At 40.3% G+C, this 19299-nt stretch overlaps 1 protein-coding gene across 1 annotated transcript; it reads left to right on the forward strand.

Annotated features, from left to right (window-relative positions):
• The first annotated feature begins 322 nt into the window (after positions 1-322).
• Positions 323-18366, forward strand: cmtm4 (CKLF-like MARVEL transmembrane domain containing 4). The gene is made up of 4 exons (XM_039794748.1): positions 323-1334; positions 8014-8190; positions 15682-15780; positions 16380-18366. Exons 1-4 carry the CDS (start codon positions 1149-1151, stop codon positions 16542-16544), a joined length of 627 nt encoding a protein of 208 aa, XP_039650682.1. The 5' UTR covers positions 323-1148; the 3' UTR covers positions 16545-18366.
• The last annotated feature ends 933 nt before the right edge of the window (positions 18367-19299 follow it).

Consider the following 19299-nt stretch of genomic DNA (forward strand, 5'->3'; position numbering starts at 1 on the left):
ACAGGGAAACACAGTTTATTTAATTTGGAGAAAATGATAGGCCTATCCCTAAATTCTGAAAGTTTACTTGATCTGATAAAAAAAAAAAAATCCAGGATATTTTGCTGTCACGCCTGTATTAATCAATTTGGAGAAATAGCTGTAGCAAAGCAGTTATATGTAGGCTTTTTTTTTTATATATATATTTTGATATTCAAGGTTTTGCGTTAGACTGACTTTTAAAGATTATACAGCAAACACTCTTATGATTATTATAGTGATATGCTACCCCGGAAGATTAAGTACTCTATAAACTTATACTGCAATAATGTAATCATCTAGAGAAAACAGAAACAATGCCATCAGGCCTGACTGGAGGTAGGCTATGCAGGCTGCAGAGGCATACCGACGATGAGAAAGGACCAGGACAGTAGAGGAGGCAGACAAATGCAGCAGAGCCCGGTCCTGTCGCCGTGGTTCCGGCTGGATTCGCTTTGCAGACTGTTTGGGAATACTTAAAAGGGGCGCAGAGCCTACACAAGAATGTGCAGTTTTCAGAGGGGCGGAGACAAGCTTGCCTCGCATCCATAGCGAGTAAAAGCGGCGTCCGGGCAGCCTCACTGCGGGCTGCTGTTAGAGACTAGCCTATAAGTTTACAATAGGAAACAATAAGGTTCTCTCTCGGTTCTTCTGGGCCATAATGGGTGGATGTTTTTCAACCGCAGAGACGAGTCACACAGCCGGGTAGGCATATTTTTTTTTGTTGTTGTTCGGTGCTGCTGTAACGTTAACCAGAATCGTCCATGGTGAAGTGACCCTGGGTTTCGAACAAGTGACCCGCCTAAACCCAGTTAGAAGTGCTTAGAGAGACGCAACATTGCAACCGGGACGAAAACTGCGCAGGGTTACATTAAACGGATCCCAGCCTGATCTCCCCTGCGCGCAATGATAAAGAGCACCCTCCGCGGCTGTTTCCCCGTGGGGTGGCTGTGAAAAGTGGACAGTCTGGTTTGTTTTCTCCATCCACTTCCAGCCTGCATGGAACAAAGTGTGCTTTCTGAAGCATAACCTGCGCCCGTGAGGTGGATCCAGGCGGTTTGTCAGCTTGGGTTTATATGTCGCAACAGCGCTAGGCGAGAGTCCAGACCAGCTTCTCCCGATCAATCATCATGAGGACCACCGAGGAGACTGAGGGCTTTGACGGCGAGGCCTCCAACACTTCCATGATCTCCGGGGCCAGCAGTCCGTATCAACCCACCACCGAGCCCGTCCATTCAAGGAACGTTTTGGGGGGGATTAGGTGCGACATGGAGTACCTTAAGTCATACTTTGGGATTTTAAAGGCGGTTGAAGTGGTAAGTTTGAGCATTGAACATACATTGCAATGTTCAGAGATTGTTGGATAACGTACTGAGCAGCCACTAACATATGGCATAGCACAGCATAACCGTACCTTAAGGGAAAGTAGGCTACTATTCTTCTTTAAAGCAATACCGTAAAGAAACTACTGTATTCTGAGTATTAGTAGGCTACCGTTTACTCCCTGAAGTGGTAAACCCATAATGTTAATTCAAATAGACGTGGCTCTACAGGTCCTGGTTTACCCTGCACCTCATCCCTAAAATAGTGAACAGTCATGGTTTACCCCTTGACACGTGAAGGTACAGGGGTTTCTAAGGATCCCATTTCCTAATTTAGTAATGCTTTGCACACCTTGCCAAGCATGTAGGCTGAATGTGTAGGTTATTTCAAGCAGACTCTTATTTTGAAGGATGCACATTGGCTCCAACAAAATAGTACAGTAACTCAATGTTGTCCCCAGTATTGCCTTCTATATTGATCTTATTGTGTTTTGTGATATTTTATGTATCTTGTGATAAGCTAGTATTTCTGTAGGGACTTCATCACTTTTGGTTTGCATGTTCGCAAGCAGGTAGAAAAATTACCTTTCCAATGTGTAAATGCTTGCTGCTATTCCACTGCTACTCTGAGTCCTCAAATGTGTCTACTGTGGGCCTACTCACCAATGCACACAGTGATGCCTGTGTATTTGATTAGTTCCTGAATTGCTCTTAGAAAAAACAAACAAAAAAAAAACACATCATTATTTCTTAAAGTAAAACAACAGTAAAACAATGTTTTACTGTTATTTTAAATCGATACACTTAAACCAGATGTCTGAACTGGGACATAGGTACCAAGCAAAATGAGGGCTCCCAAAGCACTGACAATTCACCAGAGGAGGAAATAGCTATCGAGCCAGAACCATTTCTCTTCTTCTGGTGCCAAAAAACCACACTGGCCTGCATACTCATGCACATGATGTAGTGTGTCCACAACAGGAAAAACCATGGAGTTAAGGAAGCTAGCAATTTTAACTAACAATGTTTATGGATAGCACAAGCAAGCTAGCAGTCCAAACTGTTAGAAGAGAAGATTGCAGAGCTCTGGATTCTGTGCTTCACTTTTAAAACTTTTGTTTTTGCTCTAGAAAAAGTTTGAAAATAAAATTCAGCTTGTGGGTGTCTGCGTGTCCCACTGGTCCCACAGACGGCCTGTGCGGTTTCACACACCTGTGATGTTTACCTTGGTGTAGGTGGGAAGTTAGGATAGGAAGCCATCTGTCATCAGCGTGGGAGAGGTTTGGAGCGGGCAGTAAAAAAGGATTCACAGTCTTCATCTTTTTCACAGCAAATGATCGAATATTGTCTTTGACTTGGCTGCTCAATGGCTGCACAAACTGAATTTTTATCTCTGTTTTTCTTGAACATTGCTTTAGCTGCAGAAGGCTGCCCACTGATAAATAAATGCAATACAGTAAAAATCGTGTGTGTGTGTGTGTGTGTGTGTGTGTGTGTGTGTGTGTGTGTGTGTGTGTGTGTGTGTGTGTGTGTGTGTGTGTGTGTGTGTGTGTGTGTGTGTGTGTGTGTGTGTGCATGCAATGGTGCTGGTGCTTGGCTTCATGGTTCTAATGTGATTGCCCTTGAATGTACAATATAATTTTAATATCTGAATAGTAGGGATTCCTCTCGTGCAACACCATAGTGATATGGGCACACAAGTAGGGCCGGCTATCATTTCAAAATGTTGATACTTGGGCTGACACCATACCAGAATTTCAGTACTGATACAAAACATTTTTGATACTTGAAAACAATCAATTTATTTCACAAAAGAAAAGCCAAAGTTCTTAGATGTAAAGTTGAAACACAAGCAGCCATACAAAAACTTTGCCTGGATAAAATACAGTGAGGCTAAATCTGACGACACTTTTGATGCCGAAAAGTATTTTGTTTAAGTTCAGTTGCTAGCTCCACAAGTGAGCCTTTGTTTCAAAACATTTACCACCAATGCCAACTTATATGGTAAATAAAAAAACCTGCACACAATATTACAAAGGCACTGATACTAATGTATGTGCAGTAACATAACATCTATGGTACAGCTAAGGTAAATACAAGCATTACCTTAGTTCCTAATACTAATATTCTGTTTACACTTTCTATGTACTTGAATGGTTTGTTCAGTGCTGATACTGACTTTCCAAATAGACCTAGTCATATCTCCTTCACCTACAAGGACAGGACCATTGAAAGTCATTCAAGTTTACATTCAGTACCTTAGAAGACGCCTACAAGGCTGTCTGCCAAACGTTAATAGCTTAACTGGCTTGCATTTTTACTGTCCTCTAATCGTTTAGGTCTGTGCCAGCTGAGGCTGTGCGATGACCTTCGAGAACTGATTGATGACAATGCAAAACTGACTGCATGTGATGTACTGTACATAGACAGGACCGGTTCTGTTTAATCTGGAAACACTGCGAAGAGGTGTTGTGTCTGTTATTTATTCATATACTGTGTTTACAGAAAGTTGCTCTGAAAGTTGCTGAAAGGGCAGTTAGTCATGTGTTAATGGATCATCTTTGTACATAAATAAGTTATATGGAGTAATGATTAGCATCCATGCAAAATGGACTGGTACAGTATGCTGCATTGCACCGCATGCTTCTTTAAAAATCATCTTTCTGCACACATTGAGGAATAAGGAGTTCTGCTGTATAAAATACAGGTTGAATGTGAAGCTTTTGTGATGATGTCAGTTTTGCATATCATCACTCAAAAGTTAGTGGGCCCCTAATGCCTCATATACCCCCTCTGGCAATGTCCATATTTCCTTCAGATTTTGCCAAGAATTTTTTTAAATATTATATTACATTCAGGCCTTGCACTAAGAAAGACATTTCTGACATTTGCACTGATCCATGATTACTGAGAAATTCTTTGTTTCCCTATGCGCAGACGAAGGTGCTAAGTAGAAAATAACTAAAAGACATTTGCACAGGCTCTTATAGAGCCAGTAAACTTGTCATACCTTGGATGAATGGATACACCGGCTTCAACTGACCCCGTACTGAACAACCCCCAGTAGGATGTAACCTGAGCGAGGTGTGTCCATACTGACAGCAGGTTTGTCTTTGTCTCTCTGCTGTGACTGGGTCAACAAAGACCAACTGAAATTCAGCTCATGCCCCTCTGCACTGACAGGAACATGATATCTTGTAGCCCCTGACTGTACACCAATCACGCCCTTTTTGTTTCCCATCAAGCTTCATGACTTCACGATGAATAACCGTTCACTCATGATGGTATGTGAACCCACGTTTCCCTATTCTAACAAGTGGTAATTAAATATTATGGTAAGGTTTTTTTTCAGTCTGTGGATGTTGTGTAATGAAGTTACCAGATGCTCCCAAATGTCAGCGAGCACTTCCTGTTCTAAAGGGGGATGCCATATGCTCCATTTTCTTCTGGTTGAAACATTACTTATTCGGAGCTTGAAGGGAGACATAAAGACAACAAGAACGTTGTGCATGGATGTGGGGAAACATGCATGGCGTTGCCTACACACACCAACACACGCTTACCTTATCCTCTGGGGTGAAATATAACCCTAGCTACATTTTCCATCACATACATGACTGTGGGCTGCTGCTGAAGCATATTCAACATTTTGGGTCATTTCTTTGTGCATGAGGTCCCATAGCTCTTGGAGTGCAGCATATAATGTTGCATAGTCTTTGCAGCAAGGCCTCTTTTCTCCCCCATTATTTTTTTGCACAGAACAGATGGTGTATAAGAAGGGGATCTGAGTTTAAGAGGCCTTTAAAGGTAACTAATAATGTGCATAATCCCAAAGATAAGGATGTGTGTGCATGTGAGAGAGAGAGAGAGAGAGAGAGAGAAGAAGAAGAGCGTTGATGTGCTTGATGGTGCACTTATGCATGCACATTGAGCAGGTTGTAAAGGGGTGAAGGTTGACATAAAATCATTACTTACAAGATTATCCAGTATAGTGCTTTGTTATCCCTCGCCTCCTCCCCTGTGGCTGCCTGACACCTGCTACACAAAGACTCTGGGAAAGCAATACGCTCTCTGCAAGAGACATGACATCAGCCCTCGGCCCATGCAGCCCTCCACTGTTTGGGTGTAACCTTTTTTTTGGTTGTGTTACTGTCACAGATGGCTTGCTATCCAACTACATTCTTTAATGAGGCTTTAGCAGCTGCACAAAATATGAAATCTTTGTCTTAATAGTGGTGAATTTGCGTTCTCTTTTGTCGTTTTTGTCGCCAATGTGACTGCTGGACATGTTGTGTCCATGCATTACTATATGTGGATCTTCAGGTGTTTCCTGTGAGGCAAGAGCCTGAGATTTGGAAGACTGAACAAAGAGTCTGTCACAAACAGGAGAGTTCTCCACTGACAGTTCACCAATGCCACTCATCACACAACAACACTCTGCTTGTCAGAAACAGTAGACTCTGCTCATTAAACTGGATGACTAGGGCTGACAATTGAGCTGCTGCGAGCTCAGGGAGAGGAGGAGGGGTCTTCTGCTAATGAGACTGTTTGGGGTTGTTCTAAAATGCATTTGTTCAGCAGTGTCAAAGCAATAAGAGGCAATGCACGCCAATGCCTGTGTGTTTATGCTTGTTTGACTGTATCCATTTATTTTTGTCAAGTAATTTGTTGTGGTGGCAAAATGTTTGTAAGGATTTAAAGGTTCTTTAAAGATGAGGCTTATGTTGGAGCCATCAGAGGCTCCACGTGGGTATGCATTACAACACATATTATGTCATGTATAAATGGTACAGAGATTTATGGAATTAGGTGTTCTGTTGATACCGTTGGTTATAAACAGTTGGTGCATTGCATAGTTTTAGTCAGTGGCCTTAATGTTTCTTAATTATCAGTTTTCTTCTTCCCTTCTGTGTTATCTGACCATTTTGGTTATATAATGTTTGGTTGCTAATGTTTGTATTTCTCTCACTGCCCAAATTATTTAGATAATCTGACCACGTCCCTTAACTCATGCCTGTGCAATTCCCTTGACTTTGTTGCCTTGGTGACAGAGGAAGCAGATTTCAAAGAGGTTGGCACCCAACAAGGATTTGTGTGTCTTAAGGCCCACTTGCCATAAACTTGAGTGTAAGTTGTGCTCGTTGAAGCTTGAGGTTGCCTGGAATAATAACTTTGCATTATATAAACTTGCCCGTGCTGCAGCCAGGGATTGTTATTTATCCAAACTAGTGTCAAAATAAAAACAACCCCAAATCTCTTGAGACTAGCAAAAGTCATCAAAGCAACCTGGAGCGGTGAGATATTCAGTGTCCTGCTTATAGTGAAGAAGCAGCTAATGAAGCATCACTTCAGTCATCTGTACATTAAGGAAAGGACTACTGCACTTTAATGAAAACTTTACACTGCCTCCCAAGAAACACTCAAAGTGTTTCCTGCACTGTTAGTGTTGTAACTGAGTTGGTGAACTTAACACAAACTGTTATGTCTTTAAATAAAGCATGTGTCATGTGTTGTGGCAGTTTCTAAATCAGCCATGACACTTAAGATTTACTTTACATTAAATTATACTAATAGAAATGTCATGCAACATCTAGGTACCTTTTGCAAATAAAGGAAAAAGAAAAGGAAAAGAATGTGAAAAGCCTTCACACTACATCATTTTAACACCTGTGTAAAGTTGCATATGCTCATGCAAAACTGGCCTCTGCAGTTTGCATGAACGTTTATAAATCCATGTAATCAAACACTATTGTAATGAATTATCTCAGTGCTGTTGTATCTTAAGTGTATAGAGTAGAGATCAACACAGATAATACACCAGGCATGCCTTAGTTGATAATACAACTGTCCTTCCATGCACAAGTACATATGAAGTCTGATACAATAAGGTAAAAAGCTTAGTAAATAATGGCCCAAAGTGGTTGTGCTATTTGGAAAAGTTCAAAACGTTGCCGTGGACTTTTTTGTTCCAGTTTAACCTCCATTCATCCCTCAACTCAAACCCATCATTATACAATATATTGTATCAAGATTTAATACAAAATGTCAAAACTGCCCCGCTCTGGTAGACCAAGCCGATCTGGTCTAAACTGGTTTGAATTCGATGGCTTCAGGGCATTCTCCTGGTTCTGTTATGTCTCTGGTTCTTGGACCGCTCCGAGCCAATCGGCAATCTGTGTGTGGTTTTGTTGAGGTCGGGATGGCAAGAGGACCACCTTAATAGCAGAATTCTTCCCATACTGTGGTTTTTTGATGGATATTGGCTGGAGGGAGGCATCTTCACAGGCTGCCAGGAGTGGGACTCTTGAGATGGGCTCACGGCCTCTGGTCTATTCATAGGACAATCACTTCATCATTTGGAAAGCTTGGAATTTCAGCACTAACAGACACTCGCATAAAGTTACAGAAATGGCTTCACCTACAGTGCTCTTTTATGCTTAAGAGAAGTATTTCAGTAAACTTTTATTTTGGAAAATATGACAGTAAGTAATTTATTTTTATTTTTGTAGACTAGCTCAAACTTGAATGACTTTGAGATTCATCCAGATTCTAGTCATACAAATCAAACGTGCGGAGTAATTGTGTAAGAGTTTGATTGATATCATTAAGACAGTTAACATACACAATATACAGTACACTCAATATGTCCTTCTACTGTTCTTCTTTACTTCAGGTCCTATCACTTATTGGATTCATCTGCATAGAGACCATCATGATGTGTTCTCCCTGTGGGGGGGTGTACTTCTTCGAGTTTGTCAGTTGCAGTGCCTTCGTGGTGACAGGAGTCCTCCTCTTTATCTTCAGCCTCAACCTGCACACCAAGGTGCCCCATGTCAACTGGAGCCTCACGGTAGGTACAGGCAGACGCAATGTGCCATAGGACCAAACACATGATATCTTTGACTCCATTAAGAACAATAGGTTCTTGACAAGGGTTGTGACAAGAGTTTGAGACAAAATGGCAGTCGGCGACATTGTTTGACACAGTGTTTGTTTACACAACTGCTGGGGCTACCAAAGCCAAGCTACACTCTTGAACTTGAAATTTCTGGAGTGGGTGATAAATAATAGCAGCGAAAAAATCAACCTCAACAGTGCTCTGTGTTCCGTGCTACTTATGCAAATGTTAGCATGCTTATATGTTAAACTACGATGGTAAACATTACACCTGCAGCATTAACATGTTAGCGGTGGCAGTGTAAGCATGTTAACATGCTGAGGTTAGCATTTCGCTCAAAGTACCACTGAGCCTATAAGTACAGCCGCTAGCATGACTGTAGACCTTTAGTCTTGATACTCTGTTAAAGGATTAAATTGATGTTTTGTTGTCTTGATTTACATAATTTTCATGGTAATATTAAACTATATACCATGCGTTGTGTATCAGACCAAATCTGATCCACCTGTACAGCTATACATTGACTGCTTATAGTCTATGTATAGCCATGTATTTATTATCAGGCTTAGCACAAGCTCATTATACCAGTATGTATCTGGTTGGGAGGGCGTACAGTTTCAGTGTTACCACCAGGATATGCATTGTCAGCTGTGAGCTGGTGGGTGTTCTCCAGCAGATACTGGTTGCCTTTCAGTATTTGCCTACATACACACATTGGTCTGTTCTGAGTTGCAGCCAAGTATCCTTTACAGAAGGGAGGGGAAAAACAAGAGTCTTAAACTGTATTTCCAGAGGCCACACAGCGTACATATCGTAGTAAAGCAGTGGATGTTAATGTCCAAATCCACTCATAGCTATCATATTGCTTTATGGCATCCTTGGTACAGTATTCCACCTCATACACGAATAAAGGGAGTGCCTTTGGCTTCTACTTTTGGCAGAACAACACCAAATGAAAGCTTTTTATAGTCTCGGAGTGGCAGTCCATATAATCTAAAATCCTACTGTTCGTTCTTTTTCTTAGACATTCTGTTCCTTTTCTCCTGAGCCTCACTGGAATTTCTCATGTCAGCTCTGACAAGTTAACTAGAAAATGCATTTCCTGCAGAAAATGCATGTGAATGCCAAAAAGCTAAATTGCTGAAGCTAAACTGGATTGCTAGCTTAACTTCATAAGAAGAAGGTAGTGAGAATAGTTGGAAAAGTGGGAATGGTTTTAATTAGTATGAATTTCATTGAAAAGTTGACTAACACCACTCATGTTAAAATAGAGTGGAATATATATAAAGGTTTTTTGAAAAGCTAACACTAAACTAAACTAAAATTTAAAAGTTCAATAATGCCAAAAGATGTAGAACATTGTACTGTTTAAATCAGACTGATTTCATGAAGTGGCGTATGTATGAAACGCCAATTCGTATGTCATTATTGGCATGTTATCAAGACGCATTCTCGCTTTTTAGCGTGTTTATCAACGCCATTTGGCCTCCATTGACTTAAATTACCTTGCGATTGTGTGTGAATTGACTCCATAGCGAGTTGTACTTGGTCAGGGTGGAGGATGGGTAAAACACAGGACTTTCACCCAGGAGAGAGGGGATCATGTTCTGCGTATGACATTTCCTTTGTGTCCCGCGTGTGACGTTTCCTTTCCATGTTTGTTCTTTTCCTAAACCCAACCCTGTTCTTCTTTTCCTAAACCCAACCGTAGCCTCGCGATAACACGTAGCCTTGCGATAACACGCCACGTGGCTTTAGAAAGTGGTGTGTATGTTTACGCTGTGACATTGCAGACTGCTGTCCGCTGTATACAGCGTAGACATACACGCAGATAGCACAAAATGCGTACAGATAACACGCCACTTGGCTTTAGGAAAGTGGCGTCGAATGTCGAAAAAAAGTCAGTATAGTATGTCGAAAAAAGTCGTAGTATAGTATGTTGAAAAATCTAGTATGTTGAAAAGAAGTCATAGTATGACTTCTTTGATATACTATACAATGAATTTTTGCATAGTATTACATAGTATCAAAAAAGTCATAGTATGTAAAAAACCTTATGGATATTAACACACAACTTTCCATTTTCCAAACATTATCTTAACACCCTGAGCTATCTGACCTGACACACAGGTTTATGTTTGGGTCCTGTTAGTCTTTTTCACTTTGACCTCAAAACTCACTGCAACACATAAGGTTTGAACACACAATCTTCAGTCTTCTAAACATTCTTCTATCACCCTGAGGTATCTGACCTGACACACACACTTTTATGTTTTGAGCATATTTATCTTTTTCATAGTAAAGTATTTCAAAAAATATCATCAGTATGAACACACAACCTTGTTTTACAGACATTCTCATGTCAATCTGAGCTGTCTAACCTGACACACAGGTTTATGTTTTGGGCTTATTTGTCTTTTTCACTTTGTATATTGGACCTCAAAACTCACTGCAACACATAAGGTTTGAACACACCCTTCAGTCTTCTAAGCATTCTTCGGTCACCCTGAGCTGTCTGACCCAACATGCATGACTGTAGTGTCTTTGCTATTTGACTTCTTCACTTAAGACTCAGTGATTATTTATTATAGTAATTCATAAAAAATGTCATTAAAAGTCATAGTATAGTATGTCGAAAAAAGTGAAAAAGAAGTCATAGTATAGTATGTCGAAAAAAGTCATAATATTGCATGTCGAAAAAAGTGATGAAAAAGTTATAGTATGTAGAAAATAAAGTCATTGTAAGTCAAAAAAGTTATAGTCATAGAATAGTATGTGGAAAGAAGTCAATTTTGTATAATAAAGTGATAAAAAAGTCAAAGTATAGTATGTCGAAAAATGTCATAGCAAGTATGATGGAAAAAGTCATAAAAAAGTTATTGTATAGTATGAAGATAAAAGTCATAGTATAGTAAGTCTAAAAAATTCATAGTATAGTATATCGAAAAAAGTCATAGTATAGTGTGTTGAAAAAAGTCTGGAAGAACATCCAAACTCTACACAAAAAGGCCCAGCCCGAACTGGGGATCAAACCAAGTGTCAGAGTCTGCAGTGCCTACTTACTGGTAATTGTTGGAGCAGTGCTAACCACTGATCCACAGTGATGGAAAAGTCCTATTATATTGTGACGAAAAAAGTCATAGGATAGTATGAAGAAAAAAGTCATAGTATAGTATGTTGTAAGAAGTGATAAAAAAAGTCATAGTATGCTCAAAAAAGCGATTAAAAAGTATATATCGAAAAAGGTCATAGTATAGTATGTAGAAAAGAGTCATAGTATAGTATGTCGAAAAAAAATCATTAAAAAGTCATAGTAATGCATGTCAAAAAAAGTCAGTTACAGAAACTGTAAAAGATATAAAGCTAAATTTTCTAATAGCTGAAGGTTCTGTGAAAAGTTTAAAGTTTGAATGACTATAGGTGCTATAGGTGAAAGCATGTGGGAGGAGTAGCATTTCAAAGAGGAAGAAGCCTGAAAAGGATTTGAAGATTGCTCCATTGACTTTAATGTTAAACATTTTTTATAAATAAATTATAAATAGCAGAAGAAAAGTTGAACAGTTGCCATCATGTCCTCTTAAGGAGCTAAACATTTTGATATTTGAATGGTTTTTGTAGCTGAACGTAGGCAGAAGTTGGAGGCGACCAAAACAAGTTGAAGAATTAAGAATTGGATAACAATGGACCTTTTTCATGGCAGACATTTTTGACTTGTCATAGTAGGAAAAGCACAGCTGAAATTGATAACCTTAACGATGGCTCAATTCCATCAAGTGTCCCAGTAAGCTATTTCAGTGAGTCAGCATGCACAATACCAGGGCCTCTCCTAAGTGGAATGCAGACAGCATTAATGGTTTTGAATACACCTGTGCTTTTCCTACTATGACATGTCAACATGTCTGCCGTGAAAAAGGTCTATACTGTGCTGAATCAGCATTTACACAATTTTTTTCCCGCTCAGGTGATTAGTAGTCTAGAAATATGTAATTAACTTGTATTATTTGTGTGCAAAAGCATGTGGAGAAGTAAGTTTGGTGGTGGGTTGCCATTAGACTCACAGAGGAGGTTGTTCTTTAAAGAAGTTGGGCTGCGATTTGGCTCATTGTTATTGCTATAAACATGCTGTTATGCACAAATATATTGAGTCTTCCGTGTTTTGTAAAGAAAAAATTGTATTTGGAGTACAACACAAAAACCCTCTACTACTCACTTTTTTTGAGTAAACTGTAGCATAGAAAGACTAACCGATTGATTTCACAGTCTCTGCCCTGACTCCAAACTCTTGTAGCCAACAAGCACATGATGCTCTGTTCCACTCCACAGCTGTAGACCGTACCCCTCGCTGTTTATGTCTATCAAGTTCAAAGCTGCTCCAGTCACATTAGGCCCTTGGGATTTTTACTATGAGTAAGCATTTTAGAGTGTTAACCAATTGTTAACCATTCTGCTGCCTTCCCCCTGTTTCCAAACTCACTCACCATGGACTGCCATTCCTCCTTTGTGGAGTAGGTTGTTTTATAATGTGGTCTAGAGTCTCTGGAGGTTTTTGTTCGTACAATTATATGCTATGTGATCCCATCTCCTCTAATTCACCCTCTATGATGACTTTGGCAGCACAGAGGGGGAAACACACAGCTCCTGACTCCCTTTCCCGCCCCTTAAACACGGAAATTAATGCAGTCTTGGGATCCTGTTGTAAAGCCACTTGGTGCCTTTTAGTTATTATGTTGAACTTCATGGTTTTAGTTTGTGTGAACGAGCTTGCTTTGCACAACCGGCTAGAGAGACAGATACAGGCAGACCGGTCGGTGCATTGTTTTCCTAATTCACACAGCCAAATAACTGTCGGCCATGCTGAGGGGTTGTGGGACAGAAGTGGGGCGACCCTGAGGACACACACAGGGAAGACCATTCACAGCCTCAAGGGGAGGGAGAGGGAGCGAGGGATACTAGTGTTGTTATTCTCTTTTTAAAAGGAGAGCAACGGTTTAAATACTGCCAGTGTGCCCAGTATATTCTGGTTGTTTTGTTCTGGGGACAGACATTATCTCATCACAGTTAATGCATGTTGGTTTTGTATCTGTTCAAAAGGCATTATTTGTTCATTCAATTCAAATTCAAATAATGTATTTGTGTTTGTTTACACCCCTACTACACACACATACCAGTATCAAAGCATCCATTTAGGACCACTGTGTACAGAATAATATTACAAGCAGAGGCTTAGGATTCCTGATTGGTTTCAATCCAGCCTTGTTTCTCTGTTATTCTGCCGACAATGATCTACATCTCTCTGCTGAATTGGATCACACAGCTGAGGTTTGGGGTTATTATTAGCTATAGTCATGAATCTATCATCAGTTCAGACCAGAGACCTCTTTGCTCAGGTTGTTTACTTTACCTACAAGCTGGATCCAATAAAAGCTTTCTTGCTTTGACAGCTGAAGTTTGCCACCCAAGCAGACAAAAGACATGAAATACTTCCCTACTATCTCTGTTCGTCTTTCAAAACGAATCAGGTGTAGATGTGAAAGCCGTTGGGTAGTTGTATTTTTGCATGAAGCTTTCTGGCTCTGTGGGAATTGCTTAGACTGTCAAGAGAATATATTTCAAAATGAGTGTTCTGCTGCAGCCTCTAGGGTTTCCATAGTTGCAGTCCAATAAGCATTGCTAGCTTCTATCATGAGAGCACAACAGAAACATAGAACAGCATACAGTATGTGTTCAAATATGATTAACCCTAAACAAGCACCCCCTTTTGTGCACAAACCCAATATACAGTCCTGATTCTGTTCTCTTCTGTAAGAGGAGTTTCTATCAAAAAGATGACATCAGTGATACAGATCCCTGTTTACAGAGGCATGGTTTTTTTTGTACATTTTTTATTGGTTTATGTTAACTGAGGATATTATGTAACTGCTTGCTACAAGCACATTACATCTCTTCTCATAGTAGAGTTGACAGTATCTCTAGATTCATTGCCTGACGGGGAGGAACTTTTTTTTTTGGGGGGGGGGGGAGCAGTAGCTTAGTCCGTTGGGGACTTTCCTTGGGAAAAACTTTAAACTCAACTAATATATATATATATATCTCATACTAGTTTGGTTCAGTGCTCTAGATGGAGAGAATATTATAAAAACAATGACACTATCCAATTGTAAGCCAGAAAGCCAGTGGTTTGGTGCAGTCTGTGCTTGTGTTATTTAAGATTCAAACGTGGAATTTGTGAAATGAGTGAAGTGGAGAGGCTGAGAGTCAACTGCAGGGACTGAACTGACTGATTCTTCAGAGGAAATGGGATCTGAAAGCGGTAGCTTTTCTGCACCATGTTAAAAGGGACACTGGGATGGGAATAGGCAGCATTTCCTGTTTAACCAGTTGGGCGAGATGGTTGTGTTAGTGTATTGTGAGCAATGTATGTAGTGTGTGTTCCCCTGAGTGTGTGTAGTGGGTGGGTTATGATTTTGTTCAAAGGGAAGGGTTATAACACTGGTGTACGTACATTGACACTGACTTGTGTGTACGAGTGTGTCTGTTTTAGTGTTTGTGACATCACCATTGTATGAGCATTGTGTGTCATATGAGAGCCCACCGTCTTCCATGATCCCAATCACGCATCTGATCACGAGGGCCGTGCCAAAGTCAGGCTGAGCACTTCCTTATAAACCCTTCCCTAACTGCCTGTACTGCTGAAAACAGGAGAGAAAAACATCAAAGGGAAGTATCTCTTTCATTCTCCTTCTCATGTGTAAAATCATGGGGGATGGAGTGAGTTGTGTGTGTTTGTGTGTAATATGAGGTGCTAGGTGGCTAGTATGGGCTGTAGGCTTCTTTGCCCTCCTGCAGTTTTAAAGCCATAGTGAAGGGCCAGTTTGTGGTCTGTCTGGCTATAAGAATGTGAGCTAAATCTTTGTTTGTTCAACATGGTACAACATCATCCAGGATGTCCTACCTAGAACTAGTAAATGGGTTAAAATTGTGTCAAAATAGCTTCAAATGTTCTTTAATTGTAGCATTGGTATCTGCACTGATGCAGCTCCTCTGCACTTATGTGCAGCGTTTATTTTGTATGCACTGATGCAGCTCCTCTGCACTTATGTGCAGCGTTTATTTTGTAATACATTCCAGATTTCATGATTGTTTTAATACTTTCAATGATGTGCTTTAGGGGTAACAAACATCTCCTGCTGTGAGAAAAAATGTCTTGAAAAAGATTGAAATGTAAAATGCAGGAGGCAGCTGTTATAGGATTATCACTTTGAGTGCTTTAGGTGCATTCAATTAAAGTGTTGTGTTAAAGGGATAGTTCAGATATTTTGAAGTTGAGTTGTATGAGGTACTTATCCATATTCAGTGTATTAACTACCGACTTTGGTGCTTTAAAAGGGTTAAGAACTAACTTAACGAACAAACTAACCAAACGTTTTTGTGCCTTACCTCTAGGACCTGGTTAACACGGCTGCCAGCACCTTCTTCTTCTTCTTGTCGTCTCTTGTGTTGGCCTGCATCAACCACAACACTGGAGCTGAAATAGCAGCATTGGTGAGTAGTCAAAACCATCCTCCTTTGCCCAGATATACAGATACAAAACACGACATCTTTACAAACCTCTATCAGTCATCAAGTTTCCCTATCACGGCAGAAATATAGTGATTCTTTTTAATAGTGTTGGCTAAAACCTCAGCAAAGGTCTCATTTAGGTACCTTACTTTTTATCTCATACGTGTGGGTGAGCAGAGGAGACTGAGGAACTCTTCCTGGTTCTGTTTTGTTCTGACCAGATCCCTTAATTATTTGACTGCTGCTGCTGCTGCTCTAGTTGCTATCTGATCTGAGTCACACGCTATCTGATTAGAGAGCACAACGCTGCCAAACCTTAATGCACGTTTTAACACTAGATCGTTTGTGTGTGTGCGTGCGCGTGGCAACGACAGTAATTTATCTGTATGTGTCTGTTCATGCACCTTAAAACATGTAAGCTTTTAAGCCTAATATTAGTCTGTACAGATTTTCGTGGCTAAATCAAAATTGCATTGACACATTTATTTCAGGAGCTGGGTGGCTGTGCAAGCGTTAAGTCCTTTGTTTCCCATTCCAATTCAGACATTGTTATTATACTTCCTGTTTTCACTTGTATGCAGATCTTCGGCTTCCTGGTGACATGTGTGTATGGAGTTAACACCTACCTGGCGGTACGGAGGTGGCGCCGTGGCAATGGGTGTCAGGGGGCGGCCCAGACCAGCGAGTACATACGAGCACGCACGGCATCTCGTGGAGAAATGGAGGCAAGACCTGAACTTGGATGAGTGCTGGCAGAGAATCAGACTGAAAGGAAAGCCACACTACCGGCAGCTGACTGAGATTGACTCTGCCCTCAGAACAGTATTTCATTCAAGTCTTGAGTGCAAGGGCCATCTCAAGCTCACCACATGCTTTTGACTTCTCCTCACCTCAGCTGTGCTTTCTGCCCGCCCAGCCACTGAATAAATGTTCATTTCATAGCCACAGATGAGTTCTGTGGCTTTGTTTATCAGGCATCCTGGCTTCAGTGACACATGAAGACTCTAAAGTGAAGAGCTCCAGTCACAATTGAAGGTATTCTCTGTAAAACCTTTCACCCACGTACCTTTCTAGGTCAGTATGAATAATGACTTCCACAAAGAGCCCCAAAAAAAGGCTGACCTTACTCCAACTGTGCACTAACTCCTGCTTTGGCGTAGGTGTTGACTTTTTTATTTTTATTATTTTAGAAAGTTTTCACTGTGAATGAAGTCGAGTTACAGAAGGTTTGTACAGTTTGCTTATTTCACGCCGCTGTCTGTGAACTCTGTGGTAATAACTGTGACCTGTGAGCAAAACCGACATGAGATATTTTAATCTAAAGATTCTACATGCTGACATGTTTGTTTCCCCTTCGCCGCTATTAAGCTCCCTGCTGCCAACAGTTAAATACAGTAACAGTACAGGGTCGTTCTTTGTCAACTGCAGTGAAGACAGGCAGCACAACATAAGGTCAACATTTGGAAATGAGTGCTAAAAGATCTTCTTGGCAACACAAATCCATCCAGTGGGTTTGCCACAATAAAGAGACCAATGTAAAAATGTATTTTGTATCCCAGGTTGTGTATAAACTATTCAAATGATATTCACACTAGCATTCCTAAGATTTTAATTTCGAGGTGTGTTAGGTCAACACTGTGAGACAGGAGTAGGTTGTATCACGCGATGATCGTAATTGGTATCTTGTTACCTTTGCACATACTGTATCCAAGGCTTCAGGTTACACAAATGTTGACGGTACATCAGTGAGACTAATTTTGAAACAAACATCAGTAGATGCCCTTTAGCCCATAGACTGTATCTCAGGTATTGACACACTCCTTTCATCTTTTGATTCTTAAAAAAAAAAAAAAAGCATTTCAAATAAAATCACAGGGTGCCTCTGTTGAACGTTGTATTTCTTAAGGCCTTCCAAATTATTAGACATGATAGGACTATCATAAAGAATGGAAATTAACTGAGAAAATGAATTTAAAAAAGGAAGAGTCAAGTGAAGGTGAAGGCGGTGGGATGGGAATACAGCACTTTCAGCATTATTGTCACAGCTTTCACTCTATTTGGTTGCATTAAAATGTCTGCATATGTATCTACAGTATATTATCAGACTTCATGTATTATGAAATCTCTATCATTCCACATTGCATCTGTTATAAGGCTCATGCAGACAGCGCAAAACAGATTTGTCATTCCTTCAATGTTTTTTTCTGTTCGGACAGTGTAACTAGGCTTAAGCTTAAAACATCACATCTTATTTGCTTTTTATGATGAAGGAAGAAATGTCAACTTAATTGTTGGTGTCTTACATTGCTCTAATGTATTGAATTTACACTACAGTTACACGTGTATGTTTTCTATGTTGTTTGAGACCTTTATGTATATTAGCTTTGGGTGAGTTTGTGCATGGTCTAACTGACTATCTGACTCTATGGCTCCATCTCCTGGTCATCTAAAATATATTCCTCCAGAGGACTGTACAGCCAGATAACTACAGTAGTGTGTGTATAAGAGAAGGACCATACATGTTTGAATGTGGGTTGAAATGAAAAATAAAAACTATGGCTTCTTAAAGGTCTCATGGCATGAAAATGTCACTTTGAGGTTTTTTTAACATTAATATGCATTCCCCCAGCCTGCCTATGGTCCCCCAGTGGCTAGAAATGGTGATAGGTGTAAACCGAGCCCTGGGTATCCTGCTCTGCCTTTGAGAAAATGAAAGCTCAGATGGGCCGATCTGGAATCTTGGTTACCTCCCCTTTCTCTGCTTTGCCGGCCCAGAGAATTTGGCCCATCCATGAGATCATCATCATGGCTTTCAAACGAGCAAAGTGGCAGTTGGTCAAGGCCACACCCCCACTCTCTACCTTGCCCCCCCCCCCCCTCTGTCTCCTCCTCATTAGCTACAGACACAGAAATGGCACATCCTAAAGAAAGCTCACTGTGGGACTGGCTCTAGTGGCTGTAATTCTGCACCAAGGCTGAATTTCGGGAAAGAGACTTCAGATACAGTATTAGGGGACCACTAAGGCCTATATAAAAGCATCCAAAGAGCACCATGTCATGGGACCTTTAAACAGCCCCGAAGGTTTTCACACTATACAGAAAGCTTGATTAATTGGGCTTTTCTCATGTTTTTAATAACTTATATCATGTACAACTGCTATTTCTCCTGGTTTGGTGACCGAAGTACTATTATGAACAGACAATCATATTTGTTATTCTGCCTTTTTTCTTACATTGATGAATTTGTTTCTGAGTATGATGTAAAAATGTTGACATAAACATTTGTACAGCAAAATGTACAACACAATCATGCAAGTGCATTATGCTATTTGATAATATAAATTGACCATCATATCTGTCAAATCTATCACGCTGCAGTGCTCTATATACAACTTTTTGCTACATTATGTTATGAACTACTCCTATTTATGGGGAAGAGAAGAAATGCTTTCCACTAGTTTCCAGATGGTGCTTTAAAGAGTGAACATGATCAGTGACCGT

This window comes from Perca fluviatilis, chromosome 3 (assembly GCF_010015445.1).
Source record: "Perca fluviatilis chromosome 3, GENO_Pfluv_1.0, whole genome shotgun sequence".
In the NCBI taxonomy this organism is placed as follows: domain Eukaryota; kingdom Metazoa; phylum Chordata; class Actinopteri; order Perciformes; family Percidae; genus Perca; species Perca fluviatilis.